Source organism: Amblyomma mixtum, chromosome 8 (genome assembly GCF_055824585.1).
Source record: "Amblyomma mixtum isolate Tamu chromosome 8, ASM5582458v1, whole genome shotgun sequence".
Taxonomy (NCBI): Eukaryota; Metazoa; Arthropoda; class Arachnida; order Ixodida; family Ixodidae; genus Amblyomma; species Amblyomma mixtum.
In genome coordinates this window covers 136,101,663-136,118,390 of record NC_143019.1, presented here as the reverse complement: position 1 = coordinate 136,118,390, position 16,728 = coordinate 136,101,663, and the positions used below count along the sequence as shown (strand labels likewise).

General features: G+C 46.9%; 1 protein-coding gene across 1 annotated transcript; it reads right to left on the bottom strand.

Moving 5' to 3' along the window:
• Positions 1-3,646: 3,646 nt before the first annotated feature.
• LOC149334557 (uncharacterized) lies at positions 3,647-15,081 on the bottom strand. Its single transcript, XM_089556274.1, has 4 exons — positions 14,935-15,081; positions 14,728-14,860; positions 6,151-8,021; positions 3,647-5,118 (listed from the first exon to the last, which is right to left on the bottom strand). Exons 2-4 carry the CDS (start codon positions 14,782-14,784, stop codon positions 4,782-4,784), a joined length of 2,265 nt encoding a protein of 754 aa, XP_089412400.1. The 5' UTR covers positions 14,785-14,860; positions 14,935-15,081; the 3' UTR covers positions 3,647-4,781.
• Positions 15,082-16,728: the final 1,647 nt, after the last annotated feature.

Sequence of the window (16,728 nt, the reverse complement as noted above, 5' to 3'; positions counted from 1 at the left end):
TCATTTGTCTATATTCATCGTCACCTCCCGTGGTCTTCTTCGCGAACGCCATTGCTGCGGGTGGCAAAAAAGTCTGCTTCGGGCGTTCTCAATTTCATCTTACAAACATTACCCTGTATTACAGTATGCAGATGATATGCTTCTGGTTGCTAGACATAAAGACTATGCGACTGCATAATTACTTGTTGAATACTATTGCGAGCAAGTCATGGATTGGTTCAGCAGTAACCTAATCACTGTGAACGGTAAAAAAGAGTCAATCTATTTTCATAGTTATGCTAAGCCAGTTCCTCATGATTTACAAGTTTTCCCCTGCAGACTAAGCTGTGCGCATTGTAGATGTGCTCCAGACAAGCATCTCACAACGGTTAAATTATTGGATGTATTATTTTACTCTGACATGTCTTGAAATATTAGGCCTACAAGTGAAGAGAAAAGAGGTGCTCGTTATTGCATACACGATGGAAGCGAACAGCCACCAAACCAAGGAGCATAGGGGATCTTTTTTTATTTGTAGTTCTTCATTAATGGGAGATTATTAAATGCCGATGAAAACGCAACCACATGCCGCCGATAGGATCCGAACCTACGACCTTCGAATTTAGCGTCCGGTGCTCTACAAACTGAGCTCCGGCGACGGCTGTTCAGTTGGCTGGTTTTTGGGGCTTTTATGTGCAGTGTAAGTGAACCTTGAGTGTGTTCACCAGCACCACCCCCCTCCATAGCGGCGGACGTGGTACAGTCGGCGACAAAAGTCTCCGGACCACGTATTCCGCTAACGAAGCCGATAGCTCTGCTATTAGTTGGCGGCTGGAGACCACACTTGTGGAGGTGAAAGTTAAAGTTTTGTTCTTTCACGTCCGCAAGTGCGGTCTCCAGCCGCTGTCTCATAGTAGAGCTCTAAGCCTCGTTTGAGGAACACGTAGTCCGGAGACTTTTGTCCCCGACTGTACGTCCTTTATTACCGCGAGTGCGACGTAGGAACGTGATCGAATGGTGAGAGCGGAATCTGTGCGAGAACCATCTTATGTTACCTGTCGCATCAGGGCTGCTAGATTCGAGGCCCTCATGAAACTATTAAGCCGAGAAGTGAACGGAGAAGAGGTGCTCATTATGGCATAGATGAGAGAAGCCAACAGCCACCGAAACCTCTGTTTCCTTTATTTGTAGGATTCATACTGTAACGAGTACCTGGATTCTGGACAGCGTTGGCTCAGTGGTTATGGCTTTCGGCTGCTCACCCGAAGGATGCGGGTTTGATCCCGGCCGCTGCGGTAGAATTTTAATGGAGGCGAGATTCTAGAGCCCCGTGTACTGTACGATGTCAATACACGTTAAAAAATATCAGGTGGTCGAAATTTCCGGAGTACTTCGCTACTGCGACCCTCGTAGCCTGAGTTGCTTCGGGACATTAAACTCCCCAAAACGAAGCCGAATCTGGCAGCCTTGGTGCCATATGTACCATAAGAGAGTGGTCGCACAGCTTCCACCCTCACCCTTCGACCACTTTCCTAGGTGGTACTAAAGGTAATACAGGACGTGCCACGTCCGCCGCTATGGACGGATGTGGCGCCGGTGAAAACTCGTGGTTCGCTTATGCGACAAATAAATACCCCCAAAACAGCAGATTGGACCGCCGTCGCCGTAGGTAAGTTCGTAGAGCACCGGACGCGAAATTGGAGGTCGTGGGTTCGGACCCCAGTGGCGGCAGAAGGTTGTTTTTCTTCTGCTTTTATCAATTTTCCATTAATTAAGAACTACAAATAAAAAAGGCATCCCCTATGTCCTTGGTTTCCAAGGCTGTTATGTTTCGTCATGTATGTTCTGGATAGACAATTACTTTCGTGTGTTCTCAGCTCCGTTAAGTCGTGTGTTTTCAGCATTCTATTAAGACCCTTTGCCCTTTGCATGTTCATAAGGAACTTGTGTGCGCTTTAGTCACCAGTGTGTTACTCTATGTTGTGTATTACTTTTAAATTTTTGGTCAGCCTTTTAGAAAAAGAAGGTAAACTACACATTAGAATTCCCTTTTAATTCGCTAATGCCTGGTTTGTCACGGGTTAAAGAATCAACGTCTTTCAATTTTTGCTTATGCCCGACTTTTCCCACCACTTCAACGAAACGTTTCTAATTAAACATATCTGGACAAAAAAACTTTTGTACACCATACGCTCCGGTTCTTAATCTTCGCACTCGTGATCACTTATTATCATCTAGAGTGTGTACTGGTTCGTAAGCGCTGGTTCTTCACCAAACAGCAGAAGAAGTACTTTCCGTCCATACTGAAAACAAAGTTGAAAGGTTCGTTGTTAAGCTACGCTGGTAATTTTAGTATTACGTTTGATAGCTTCTATTTTTCTGTCTTTCTTCTGTCTTTGCTCAAAATATGTAATTTATTGCATATCGGTAAACCTCGAGCAAGATCTTCCGGCGACAGCCAATGAATCCCGCGGCGGCACGAACAGGTCAGGTTCGCTGGCAACTGCACAAAAGCACTAGGCTATCGCAGCTTCTTTTTATTTACTGAAAGTTTTGGCAGTGGTTAAATCACCCCAATAAAACACGTTGACCGCGCTCGTGTCAACGCAGCAATTCAAAACTTCTTCAGAGCTGCAAGTTCATCCAACATGGTAACCACACAGGTACCTCTAGTTGGGCACGGTAAGCTTACCGCACATACATGACGCTTATAATAAGGGAGTAATTACGCATTGACATCCACCCGAGCGCAGCCATAAGGCTACAAAGGAAAGCTATACAGATTTCTCAGAAACTTCGTAGTTAAAAAAAAATTCGTCCTGGTCCGGGGTTCGAACCCGGGACCACCACTTCACCGGAGTAGTCGCTCTATCAATTGAGCTAACCGGGACGGTAAGCTTATGGCAGGGCGAGAGAGAATTGATCTATCACTCGAAGTGTCATGATGTTGGTCAAATGTTTAGGGGAATCCCCCAAGGTGGAGTAGATTTGTAATAAGGGAGTAATTACTCATTTACATCCACCCGAGTGCAGTCATACGGCTACAAAGGATAGCTATACAACTTTCTCAGAAACTTCGTAGTTAAAGAAAAATTCGTCCTGGTCCGGGGTTCGAACCCGGGTGGATGTAAATGAGTAATTACTCCCTTATTACGAATCTACTCCACCTTGGGGGATTCCCCTAAACATTTGACCAACATACATGACACTTTCTACAATGTTTTTTCCCACTGGCCCAACGTTTACATCAGACAGAGTAGCATGATGAGCTCGTAAGGGAAGCCTCCTTCGTCACCTATGGGCAAGAACCAACTCCCATATGAAGTTATCGGCAGGTCTTTCTTTAAAGTCCTTTGAAGGATTTTCCAATGCAAAACAGCTAGGGTCCCAATATTCGATGAGCACATGTTCAATCGTTTCTGGCTTTTTACACTGGAAACTATTTACTGCCCATGACACGAAAATTCCAATGTTATCCAGCCATGTTTTGACTGGAAGTGTGCTGCTATGGAGTTGGAAGAATAAGCTTTTAACGCGCGGTTTCACTTGCATATTTGTTTTCACCCTCTTGAGAACATGCTGCCCGTAGCCGGCGTAGCTTAGCTGTCGGTACATTGGTATGGGTGCCATAACATCCAATAAATCTTTATATATTTTATTTTTTGATACAGAACTTCAATACTGTAAAGAGAAACTCACTTTTATCAAGCGAAAAGACAAAACAGCTTCGCGCCAAAAACCTTCAAATATCCTTCAAATCCTTCAAATTTCAAATATGCCGCAAGTGCTTTGCAGCTTGCAAAAGTGTGAGTCGTGTGTCCAGGACTTGGCTTCAAATGCAGACACTGTGTGTAAGCTACCGCTCCCTATGCACTCGTGGTGTCGACACGGCGCAGTGTCCAGATGGGGTCAGACATTCTTGACCCCGACTGTACGTTTATCAAACTTTTTCCGCTTTGAAGGTACGCGCCAGGTTCTTCGCTGTGTGCCAGAACAAATCAGCTGCTTCTACCCATTGCGCTGAAGAAAAATCGCCGACGAATATTCTATAGGGTTGAGAACAAGACTGCACAAAATAATAAACCTAATAAATAAAGGCAAGGGCTCATATCATACCTGAATGACACACTTAGCAACTTAAGAATTGAAATCTGTTAAATATTGTGTAAGAAATTATTTTATTTCGTCAGAAGTACGCAGTGGAAATCAGCTCAACTTGCTGATGTTGTATCAGCAGCATCTGTAAGTTGAGCTTGCTTCTTTGCTTTTGTTTCACTATCGCTTATTGGGCGTAATAAAATAAATAATAAAAACTAGCACTGGCGTTGCGGAACCCATAAAACACTTATTAGAGGGTAGCAGATTTAGGACAGTTTTGTCTGTCAGAAAAATTGCCCTCGACAGATAATTTCTTGTGCACAACTCTTTACGTATTTCTAATTACAAGCATTTCCTCGCGGCAATATGGTCTGTCTCCGTGGACCAGGACGCCAGCTACAAAGTGAAATGTGCGCGTGACTTGTTCATCCCGCAGCTAAAAAGAGCACACAATACGGTTGCGACGCACAGTTGTGCACGCAAACAAAAGATGTCGCGAATGGATGCATAGAAGGTAGCAGTCCTGACTGGCAGATGTGGTTTAGGAACGGACTAAGTGGGACCCTGTTCAATCCCAATGAGAAATACAAAGGAAAGTTTGTGACAGGAGAATTCTGTCAAGTGTACACAATCAGACACGTTTGAACGCAGTCAGAAGTTTACGTCCCGTCTTCGTGGCAACAAACGTCACGTGGAAACAAACGTCACTTGGAAACAGTTGGTTCTGCGCCGATCAGTGGTCTGCGTACGCTCTCCCCATTCTCCGGGATGACGTCGTCGAGAGCTAGGTAGTACCTCACGTGCGCCCAGCAGTCGGCGTCCAGGTCATCCAGTTGAGGACGTCCGTCGTCTCTCGCTCTGCACTCGACCCGCTCCCTGACGACGCCCGCAAGCCTCATGAAGTCGCGCATTCCTTGGGTGCCCTTGAGCGCGCGCCGAAGCTTCGCAGAGGCCGCGGCCACGCTCAGCGACTTCAGTTCGGCGAGCTCCTCCAGCAGCCCAGGGTGGCGGCACACAGGCTCCAAGGCGCGGGCGCAGTACCTGCGGACGAGGGCGCCGCTCTGCGGAGATGTTCCATCCAACAGCGCAAAACACGACCTGAGCGTTGCTTTGCCAACCTCGGAAGAGTCAAATTGTGCAGCGTGCCGGGGATCACGCTTCAGTGCTCGTCTACGCCAGCTTGTTCTGACGTATGACGGTTAAAAAAAAAAATAGAAATGAGAAACTGCCTCGAAAGGCGTGGATGGAGCCATACTGCACAGAAACAAGAAAAAGTAAGTGCACTGAAGCAGGCAACAAGAGGTTCACAATCTTGTGCATGCGATTAAGTTAATTCTTTCGTCCGCATGTCTGCTTGTATTTATGCTGCTGTATCCTTGGTAGTCGCAATGGCCATATGTGCTTACTCGTTTTCTCATGTGCCCATACTGTGTATAGTTCATTATTTTATTTACTGATTACATTTATCTTAGTGGTTATGCTCGCTAATTAATGAAGATGTTTTTTCGAGATTCATAATGTAGGTACAAGTGGCTTCCACCAACATTACACAAAGGAGCAGCCGGCGCCGCTGCCAGGGCGAACCTCACCGTTCATGTCCATTTCAATAGACGAAAAATAGGAGACCCTGTAACCCCGGAATATTTTCTTTTAAGCTCGTTTCCCTGAAAACAACTCAAGATATATGAACACCATGTCATTGAAATTTCGAGCAGTTGCAGCAATAAACCTAACCGAGTTGGAGGTGAAGCTATTGGGTAATTAAGTTTATTTTGTACCTACTGAATAATAAGTGTTTAAGATGGTGATTTCACTCACAGAGAGCAAAATCTAAGAAAATGCTCTTTCTTATGTACGCTGGCGTCTCCAGTTCGTTATTTTAATTAGGTGCACATTTCGTGGCTCGTAACCTGAAAGCTTTTTAAGGAGGCATTGCAGGTACAAGTGCATAAAGACGCTTAGTCAATAAATTGATAAACCTTTTCTAGGAGAATTTTAGACTGTTTTGCAAGTAATGTTCTTTCCTCGTATTTGTGAAAAACTTATATGAGCAGCTTATAAGGACACACGTACCCGTCACGTCGCCGGCCATCAGCGAATTCCGCGGCGCGCGACACCAGGCCGGAATTCCGCCGTGTCGTGTTCAAGACGGCCAAGCAGTTGGCAGCTGTCTCCGTGTGCATGCCTCCCCTGACGGTGAAGCTGACGAGGGTGTAGTTGTCCGCGACATCCGCGGACAGGCGCTGAAGGAAGGCTCCGGTGATGGCCGGGTGGGAGGCGTAGAAGCGCGCCCTTCGCATGTTCCGGCTGGAGCTGATGACGTCAGCCAAGTGTTCCGACTGCTGTCGACAGAGCACACCGCCGTTGTCGAAGATGCTCACTTGCAGCTGCCTGATGCTAGTGTTCCGAGACAGCGAATGCATCATCGCGGTCCAAGACCTGGTCGCCGCGTCCGTCCTGTCGTCCACGTCAGAGCAGAGAGTCAGCTCAAGCTTCCGGAGCGAATTCGTTGCACCCACATAATCGGCAACCGCCGAAGAGCGTGCCTCGTCACGTATCCAGATGGTGATGTGCATTGACGTTATATGCTGAAACATAGGCAGTTGCCGCAAAAGCTGTATGGTATCGATCGTCGGCAGGTAAACGTAAATATCGGAGAACGCCTTGCAGTCGATAAAATCGAAGTCTTCAGAGATGTAGTAAGTTCCGAAAGAAACCTTCTCTTCTGCGCCGCTTTGTCTGAGAGAGCTGCACAGCAACAGAAATATTTCGCGATTAGTTACATGCGCATCAACAGTGACTATTCTCAGACTTTCTTTGGTAGAAAGCACGGCGAAGAATTCGACCCACTGCTGTAAGTTCCAGATGTGGAAAGGAAGCCGGAGTTCTTCTAGTGTCTCGTTCTTGATCACTGCTCGAAGCAGGCACTGATATTCGCCGTCAGGCTGAATTCGTGAATGATCGGGCAGAGACGTTATGGTGAAGCTGCGCAGGATTTCGTTTTCCTCAAACAACCTGGCCACCATCTGAGCGCCACCGGAATCTATAGGAATGTATTTAAGGCTCACATTCCGGACGGTCTTGTTTGTAAGGAGACCTTCGGCGATTTGGCTGATTGAGCTTCGCCTGTTGTCGATGTCTGCGACGATGTCCATGGAAATTAAAACACCGCTGGTCTTCAGGTATTCCAGGAAGGTGTCGCGACCTGCCTCGCCTATTGCAGATTCGTGAAGTGACAGTTCCTTGACAGTGCTGTTCGATTTTAGGGCGTTGAATAATATCTTCGCGGCGTTGCTATTCATGCGCAGGCCGGGAATCCTTAGCGCGCTGAGCAAACTTGACCTCTGAAGAAGTACGGCAATAGCAGACAGGAAGTCGTCCGGACATTCTGCGAACGTAGAGCATTCCAGTTCTTCGAGGTGTGTAAGCCAGCGAAGGGCGTCGCAAAGCGCCTGCTTCATGGCCGGCCCCCAAAAGTGGAACTTGAGCGTCGTCACAGAGGAGTTGCTCCGAAGAGCTTCGCACAGCATCGCTGCGTGTCTGTTCAGCGGATGCGACCTGACGTAGAAAGACCCTACGCAGTGGTGGGCCTTCAGAAGCCAGCAGAGAAGTGTCGCCGCGTCATCCAGGAGCGTTCCCGCCGGATCTGGCAGGTACAGACCAGGCTCGTCGAAGCTCACCAGGCACAGCTGGGCCCTTTGTCCCAACAAATCTCGCAACTCTACTCTCGCGGGGAAGAGCAGTTCATTCAGGACGTGCATTTGTCCCACGATCTGGCACGTTCGGTGCTGGGACGCTGTGCAGCAAGGTAGACGACCGATGTCAACTCCCGTCAAGCCATATGCGGCGCGCTTTAGATCTCGGAGGGACGGCAGTTTCTCTGTTGGTATCGTTGATGTTGACAGCGTTCCTTCCGCGGATTTCCAAGGCGTTGCCATTTCAAGCTGCGAGGAAAAAGTACGCTTGCTTTATTGCGCTAGCACAAGCCCTAATTCACGAAATATGCCTTTTATCCTTCTAGTCCTCAGGAGGGCAGGTCGGCACCTGCTCAACGGCTAGTGCGCAAATTGCCCAGGTGTATATACATACCTAGGTTTCGATATGTAATTCCCATCAAGTTGCACCCGAGAATATTGCTAGTCCCTAGGGGAAAAGGTACATAGATTTAGTCAATCAGACCGAATGTGTGATTTCCGATGTATGACGTGTGTATAAATACTGTACTGGTCATGCAAGTGGCTACGCAGAGTAGTTTTTCGCAGATGTGGCTGCGTCCTTACTCAAGCAAGTCTGCTTTAAGATGAAGGCAAAAGCACGTTTCAGAAAGGTAGGCAGCAAGCCAATGCTCATAGTGTTTCGCAGTGCTCAGCAAAGCAATGCTCATAGTGTTTCGCATAGAGTAGTGAGGCCTGCGGAAAGTTTGGTGGCTGTAGTATTATTGTCTCCTTACAAACAATATGCCTTCTGCAAGTATGTTTATAGGCCAACGTTAAAAAAATGAAGGAGGCGCCACTGAAACTTTAAAGGAAGCTTTTCATTTTTTTCAGCAGCGACACAAGAACCGGAAGAGCACTTATGACTAGGTTGGGTCGGGAGACGGGGAACCATCAGAACAACAGGGCGAACATACCAGACGCACTAAGAAGAAACATAAGAGTACAACCCATCCCCCGCAACATGGACCCAAACCTTCATGCCAGCAGGAGAGCCAGGGCAGAACACTATGAAAAAACAATAGGGCACAGGGACAGCACGGTATACACCGACGCCTCCCCGTACTATGGTGAACGAGGAAATAAAATGGTGGCGGTAGTCGTCAACCACCAGGGAGAACACATAACGAGCCTCACGGCCAGGGCATCAAATGTAGCAGAGGCGGAGGAGGTAGCGATAGCCCTAGCAATGAGGGAGGGGGATAGAAAGGGGAGACCCTTGAATATCTTAACAGACTCACAAGAAGCGTGTCGAAACTACAGAAAAGGAAGGGTAGGCAAAACGACACTCAGGATCCTCAGCGAGGGGACACCCTCGGGGAGGAGAGAGAAACATAACATAATTTGGATACCAGGCCACGCGGGGGTCTGGGGCAACGAAAGGGCGGACGAACTAGCTCGAGGGCTTACTATCCGAACTGGGGTGTCACAAGCCCCGGAGGAGCTCTGGACTAGCCTAGGGGCTGGGTACTATGAAACACTAAGTTTAACAGGGGGCTAAGATACAAATACCCCCCACCACACAAAGAGCTAAGCAAGGAAGAAGCCGCAAAATGGCGGAAGCTACAGACAGGCTCCTTCCCCAACTTATATATACTAAGCAAGATGTTCCCGACACAATACCGCGCCACATGCCCTTGGTGCGAAGCGAGGCCAACACTATACCACATAACATGGGAATGCGACAGAAACATATCATTCCACAAACACGACACACCAAGTGCGGAGCAATGGGAGAGCCGGCTCACCAGCTGCGAGCTAGAGGCCCAAAGGGCACTCATAGCACACGCAAGCGAGGTGGCCAGACTCAGTGGAGCCCTGGACTAGGGGACCACCCAAGGCTAAGGAGGCAACCTCAAGACTTGAAGAGAAGACTTGAAGACGACCTCCACCGCAGGCTAAATCTTAGAAATCAATAAAGTTTCTACTCACTCACTCAGCAGCCTCTGCGCACGTGGCACTCTTGACGGTATTGTGAGACGCTTTCATATTGCTGAACATCATTAAGAGGTGAAAGGCTGCTCTCGCAGAGTTAAGTTTTGAGTACGAGAAAAAACTGAGTGCAAGCAGGAAACGAAAGACGAAATAATGAATCTAAAAAAATCTGAGGGTATCATGAGCGAGGAATACAAGGAAAGTGCACCGCTGCTGCACTTTACACAAGCAGAAAAAAAACTAAGTGCAGAAAATCAATCTCTGAAAGCCAAGTATGAGGCCTTAGAAACGGAACTGGAGGCTGATAGTGAGAGGATAACTCAGTACGAGAAATACTCGCGGAATGGCAGATTAAAAGTCAAAGGTGTGCCTGTTTGACAAAGCAAAAATCTTGCAGATCCCGGAGAAATTGGCGAGAAATTCGGAGATACAATCGATGCACCATGCATCGAAATAAGATCACACGTAAATTGTACATCATGTGTGAACTGCCAGAAAATTGCACCACCGAATCACTGTTGTCCAGTTTTCACAACCCAAAAAATGTGACGCCGTCTAAAAAAAGGATAGCTAGCTGGACTCGTGTGCATTGACTTGGTCTGTGCACCTCAGACCTAGCCTCTGTCAGCGAGCATCAGTGTCCTCAGCTTGTAAGCATGGTGCCAGGAAAACGTGAAGCCGAGTGAAAATTTGGGTTCGAAACGGCCAGTTTTTGTGCGAAAAGTTGAACGCTCACTTCTGATAAAAAGTGTGCATCTGGCGTGCCTAAAGTCGTTTAAACAGGTTTGAAGAGCCACGAAGCGATTCCACAGAGTTCGATCTTATCAGTCATGGCAACACATCTACACGACTTTGCCACTGGGCTGTTTGAATTTCTTTGGCACTATTGTAAACATAGTTTCAGGAAAGGAAGCCCGTTTCTCGTCTGGAGAGCGGACGCACTTGACACCCCTAAAGTTATATGCGCAGATCTTTCAGGCCAGGCTACCCTTCCAGTTGATGAATGCCATGCAACATATCTTAATCTTTCATGCATCCACGAAGCAAATGTCACCTCTGGCAGTCTAAATACATTGCCCAAATATGATCAGAAAACGATAAGTGCGCGTGTGCCCAGTATTCCTGCCTGCGCATATATAGCTTTTTGTCCGCGGCCACAAAGCTATGAGCGATCCCGAATCGTTCCTGACTAAAAAATATTTTCTGTCCTCAGGTACATGGGCACTTCAGCTTTTTTATTTCAGTCTGAGATAACCAATCAGTCAACATGATTACATAACAGGGTTTGTTAATGAATTTATATTAATATTTGAAACCGTGATGTTGACTGAAACCTGGTTTACAAGCTATTAGGACACCTTGGATATATTTGCGTCTACTACATATTACTTAGTCAGGTAGTGCAAACGCAGTGGAAGCCGGCTTACCCGCAAGTTTAAAATCCGATTTTTCAATCTCTAATGAAAAATACCTAGCGCTTTCTGTCGTTTGGGGGGGGGGGGATACGTTTAGAGTTGTACATTCCCCATCAGCTGTAAATCAAGATACCTTTTACCAGTTCCTGCAAAACATGTCCGTTTTGCTCAAGCAAAGAAATTAAAACTGGTTTTAGGTGACGACTCAAATTTTATTCCTCTTCACCGCAGCATAGCATCAGATGTATTCACTGTACTCTTTAAGTCACACGACTTAAGAGTATCACTACAAGGCCAGTGTGCGTCAATGTAGAATCACAATCATTAATAGACGTTATTATCGCCCAATGCCATGCACAACGATATGAAAGCTGGTGTTCTTGCGACTTGTATACGCGACCACTTACCACTATTCAAGTGTTAGAATGATACTTCTCAAAACAAGGAAAAAGCTGCCTTCGAAACGTTCGCAGGCGAGGACGTGACCCTTCGTACGCTTCACCATTTCCGCAATCAACTTACTGTAACAAATTGGAACGCCGGGTTGGCATCTAACGAAGAAAATGTAATTGTAAATTGGTTTTTGAGGAAAGGAAATGGCGCAGTATCTGTCTCACATATATCGGCGGACACCTGAACCGCGCCGTAAAGGAAGGGAGGAAGGTAGGAGTGCAAAGAAGAAAGAGGTGCCGTAGTGGAGGTCTCCGGAATAATTTCGACCACCTGGGGATCTTTAACGTGCACTGACATCGGACAGTATACGGGCGTCTCTTGCGTTTCGCCTCCATCGAAACGCGGCCGCCGCGGTTGGGTTCGAACCCGGGTACTCCGGCTCGGTAGACAAAGAAAATGAGGGATATCATATTTTCCTCGCCATTTTCAAGCGTGAGGACATGGACTGTTTTAAATGTAAAAAGTTTAGGAACTCTAAAAAAATACGAAACCATTTTACTCCAGCTAAATTTCTTGCCATAATCCTCAGGTAGACGGCTTTGTATGCGCAATTCTTCACACAGGAAGCCAGAAAATCTCGATAGTTTTAAAAAAGTATTGAATTCACGTGCGCACTTTTTTCTAAGCACAAAACACTAATTTCGAACCCTTTGCTAGGCAAGGCATATACGAACTGCACCAGTGAGCTATGGCATACTTGAAATACTATCATGAACAGAAATAAATCGAGAAATGACAATATCCAAATCACACAAAATGACGAAACCATCGAAGACCCTCCGATCGCAGATGCCGTAAACACTCATTGTGCAAACCTGGTAAAAAGTGGACATGATGGACGTGTAACGGCCTACTTAACTAATCCTAAAGAGCATAGTGCATTTTTTATTCCAACCTTTGAGAATGGAATGGAGTGGAATGGAATGGAATGGAATGGAGTGTAGCAACGCAAGAGGTATTACTGATCTAAGAATTACAGCGGTAACGTTTGCCAAGACGGCATATTACTGTGCTCGATGACACGTAAAACTAATTTTTGTCATCGGGCGAATTTCTGCGCTTATGAAGCGTGCTAAATTTATCTTCATACGCAAATTACGCGAAATAAAAACTTTTCCAAGTATTGTCCTATACCTGTCCTTCCCGTTCTTTGAAACTGCTTGAGAAGGTAGTTGCGATTAGGCTAGATTGTTTCTGTAATAAGTGTTCATTAATTACTCGTGTTCAGCTTGGCAATGTCTTAGCATCTGTAAGATCTTGACTTGCCAAAAGAATACGACGCGTTGCTAAAAAAAATTTTGTTGTGCTTTTCTGAATTTGAACCTAAGCGTCCAGGACAGAAACATATTGAGGCCGCAGGTATTCAGTTTGTGTAATGATGACAGTAAATCTTACTAGCCGATTACAGTTTATTGTATATGCCGATGGGACAAGTGTTTTTATACAGTCTGATAACCCTAGCCAACTATACCGTGTTGTGAATTCAGCACTTGAGAAATGCGTTATCACTGAAGGCTTTGTATAGTTTTTTTGGGGCAAGGAAATGGCGCCGTTATTGTCTCACACCTCCTAATTAATTGCAGACACAAGGCCAGAACTGGTGCACAACAAGCTGAAGAAGTGAACTCAGCGTTCGCCCGCAAGCATCCCGACACTGCAGGAGTATATGCAGCAATGGCTGTCAGTTATCTCACGAAATTCAAGTGAAAAAAAAAATTGTCCTGCCAGCATCGCCTGTGGCACAACGGGCTTAAACCAATTTGAAATAAATATTCGTGAGGACGAATGCACTGAGATCAACTGCCAGAAGGGAAACGTCGCCCGATGTTCTACAAATACAGGTCAACACGGTACGCATCCAGGCCACTTGGAAAACTAATTCAGTTACAGACACGAGCGACAATCTGGCCGGAGGCACAGGTGCTCCGTTCTCTAAGAATTGCGCCTACAGTTAAGTGAACTGCGCGGCAGCAATGGCGTCGGGGTAGACCACCCCCCTCGGCTTCGGGCGGCTGTGCATTCGACTACCGGCCGGCCACCGACCGATTTTTATAAGTGGGTGCAATCTATCCCCGGCCTGGTGCCCGGCTTCCCAGGTTTGGATAGCTTGGGACGGGGGCCTGCGCCTTCGAATCCTTGCTTTGCCTGAGCCTGGAACAGGCACTTGTTCAGAAAACGGCCGCATGTGAGCTTTACATTAAGAAACGGATATAAGTTGATCGACGACGGAGTTTCACTGCCCCGTCAACGCAATGGTTCATTCCAAGACTCTTTCCCAAGCATTCCACACTAGAAGAGCCCAAAACTAGGCTGGGAAAAAATCTTGTACGCATTAGAAAACCGGCGCGTACATGACGGCACTCGGGGTGGAACCCAGCACCACCCGAATGCGAGGCGGATGCCCTGCCACTAGTCCATCGCTTCGCTACCACAAGGCCATTGCTGACACAGGTCACTGTACTTATATATAACTCTTTTACGCGAAAGAGCCTCATCATCATCAGCCTGACTACGCCCACTGCAGGGCAAAGGCCTCTCCCAGGGCTCTCTAATTGGTTGGTTGGTTTGGTTGGTTTATGGGGTTTAACGTCCCAAAGAGACTAAGGCTATGAGAGACGCCGTAGTGGAGGGATCCGGAAATTTCGACCACCTGGGGTTCTTTAACCTGCACTGACAACGCACAGTACACGGGCCTCTAGAATTTCTCCTCCAAAGAAATTCGACCGCCGCGCCCGGGATCGAACCCGCGTCTTTCGGGTCAGAAGCTGAGCACCATAACCACTGAGCCACCGCGGCGGCGCTCTCCAATTATCCCTGTCCTTCACCAGTTGAGGCCACCGTATTCCCGCAAACTTCTCAATCTCATCCGCCCACCTAACTCTCTGCCCCCCCTGCTACGCTTGCCTTCTCTTGGAATCCACTCCGTTACCTTTAAGGACCAGCGGTTATCTTGCCTTCGCATTACATGCCGTGCCCGAGCCCACATCTTCCTCAAGATTTGGGCTAGGAAGTCATTAACCCGCGTTTGTTCCCTCACCCACTCCGCCCGCTTCCGATCTGTCAACGTTAAGAGCACATTTGCGCAAATAAAAAAAATGCAGGAGCACCAGCCATGTACACTTCAGGACACTCACCGCACAGAGGCCGTCCCCGGTTTGTTTAACTTCTTCGCTTTCTTCTTCTTGCCGCATCAAACCGCTTCTAGAAACAGTTGCAGCGTCCTTTGCTTCTCCTGTGCAGCGATTTGTCTGGTAGTGGTGGTAAAACCTTATCTTCGACAAAGGTGGAAGTTTTCTCTTTAGTACATCGAGTGGGTTCTCGGTTCTTTTCTTCAGCTTTACCTCTTTGCTTCAGTGCTGGTTGAGCGAAGTAGTCAGGAGCCCTTGTTGTTGTTGTTGGTTGGTTGGTTGGTGTCTTTCCTTTCTTCACAAGAAAGGGCAATTCGGCCAGTTCGTACAGATTCATACTTGCACTGCTAAGGGTCACGACCGGGACTGAAAAAGACGACGAGAAAAATTCTTTATTGCAGGTTCATTTGTCTAAACAAAAGGTTTTTTAAAACAACTTTAATCCTCCGTACAGCCTCACTATTCACAACTCAGCTTCAGGGGGCGCTGCAAAGCCTGGCGACACTGGTCAAAATGGCGCATTTATTAAGGTCGATTCGTAGCGCGCCCGTTGAGATTGTATCACTCTTTCTACACGCCTCGGCGGATCAGTGGTTAAGGCGCTCCGGTACTGAGACAGAGTACGCGGGTTCGAACCCGACTGCGGCGGCTGCGTTTCGATTGAGGAGAAACGCAAAAGGCGCTCGCGTGTTGTGCGATGTATGTGTGCGTTGATGTTGTTGTTGTTGTTGTAGCCTACGACAGAATGGCACATACCCACTCTGGGGGAACGGCCATGAATAGGGTGGTAAAGGTTGGTATTCACCTGTACGTAGTAAAGGCAAAAGGAAAGCACACGGGAGAGGAACACCGGGGGAGTCTACCACAAGAAGGGCACGGAGAGGATGAAAAAAAAACATCAACAAAACTAAAAACAAATAATAATAATAATAATAATACTAATAATAATAATAATAATCATAATATATATATATATATAAAGGAGATTGGATTGCAGAGAGAGAGAAAGAGAGAAAAGAGAATAATTCGAAAAAAAAATGAAGCATAAAAAGAAAATACTGAAAGCTTTAGCAAGGTAGCCGATGAGATTCCAGCAAGAAATTTTGAACAGCGTCACAAACAGACCTGTGGCTGAACCCAAGTGTGGTGGCACCAAATGATAGCAAGTGTGGGCTGCTCAAACTGAGGCCAAGTTGCTGTAAGGGCAACTCCAGCAGTCTTCTTCTAAAAGAGGTGAAACGACGACAATGGAGCCAAAAATGATCGATAGATTCAGGCTCACGGCAAAATGCACAGAGGGGAGATAGCGCCAAACCAGATGTGTGCAGATAGAAATTTAGAGGGGGGATGCGGCAGCGCAACCTCGTCAGAGATACTTCTAGCTGCCGAGATGGACAAATTTTCCTGCTCCATGAATATTTCAGATGCTGATATTCCACCGATGTTAAAAGTGTTGTGTCTTGCACGCTTAATAACGCTCGTCGCCGGAACCTAGATGCTGTGATATACGCTGTAGCCGGGATAATGGGCAACACAGGGCCGCCTAGGGAAGCCTTTGCAAGGTTATCCGCGATCTCATTGACAGTCACGCTGCTGGGGCCGGGTACCCATATCAAGTGAACAAGGCTCAAATGCGAAGGAAGAAGCGATAAAAAAGTGCTTAAAGTGGGACAGTCAACATGCGATGCGAGGGACGAACACAAAGATAAAGGATCGGTAATGACTGCCACTACAGAAATAGAAGGATCAAGCTTGCGCAGAGCAAGAACTACTGCCAGAAACTCAGCTTGAAAAATAGGGGTGTAATCCGGAAGGCGCAGCGAAAAGGACCAGTCTAAACTCGGACAGTAAATTCCCACCCCTGCCTTTTCGTTGCACTGAGAGGCATCGGTTGCTATTGCGATTTGTGTAGGTAGGGACCTTAAATGATCCTCTAATAGACCATTTAAAATACGGGGTGGTAAAAGTTTCGCGTTTTGAGGAAACATGTTGTCGAAAACAATGTGG

Bases quoted from the DNA above. Each gene is read 5' to 3' on its own strand.
- LOC149334557 (XM_089556274.1), bottom strand. From the start codon at position 14,784: ATGCGGCAAGAAGAAGAAAGCGAAGAAGTTAAACAAACCGGGGACGGC. The intron at 8,022-14,727 runs GTGAGTGTCCTG...TTTTCCTCGCAG, and splicing joins CCGGGGACGGCCTCTGTGCG to CTTGAAATGGCAACGCCTTG. The intron at 5,119-6,150 runs GTACGTGTGTCC...CCTCGTCCGCAG, and splicing joins GATGGCCGGCGACGTGACGG to GTACTGCGCCCGCGCCTTGG.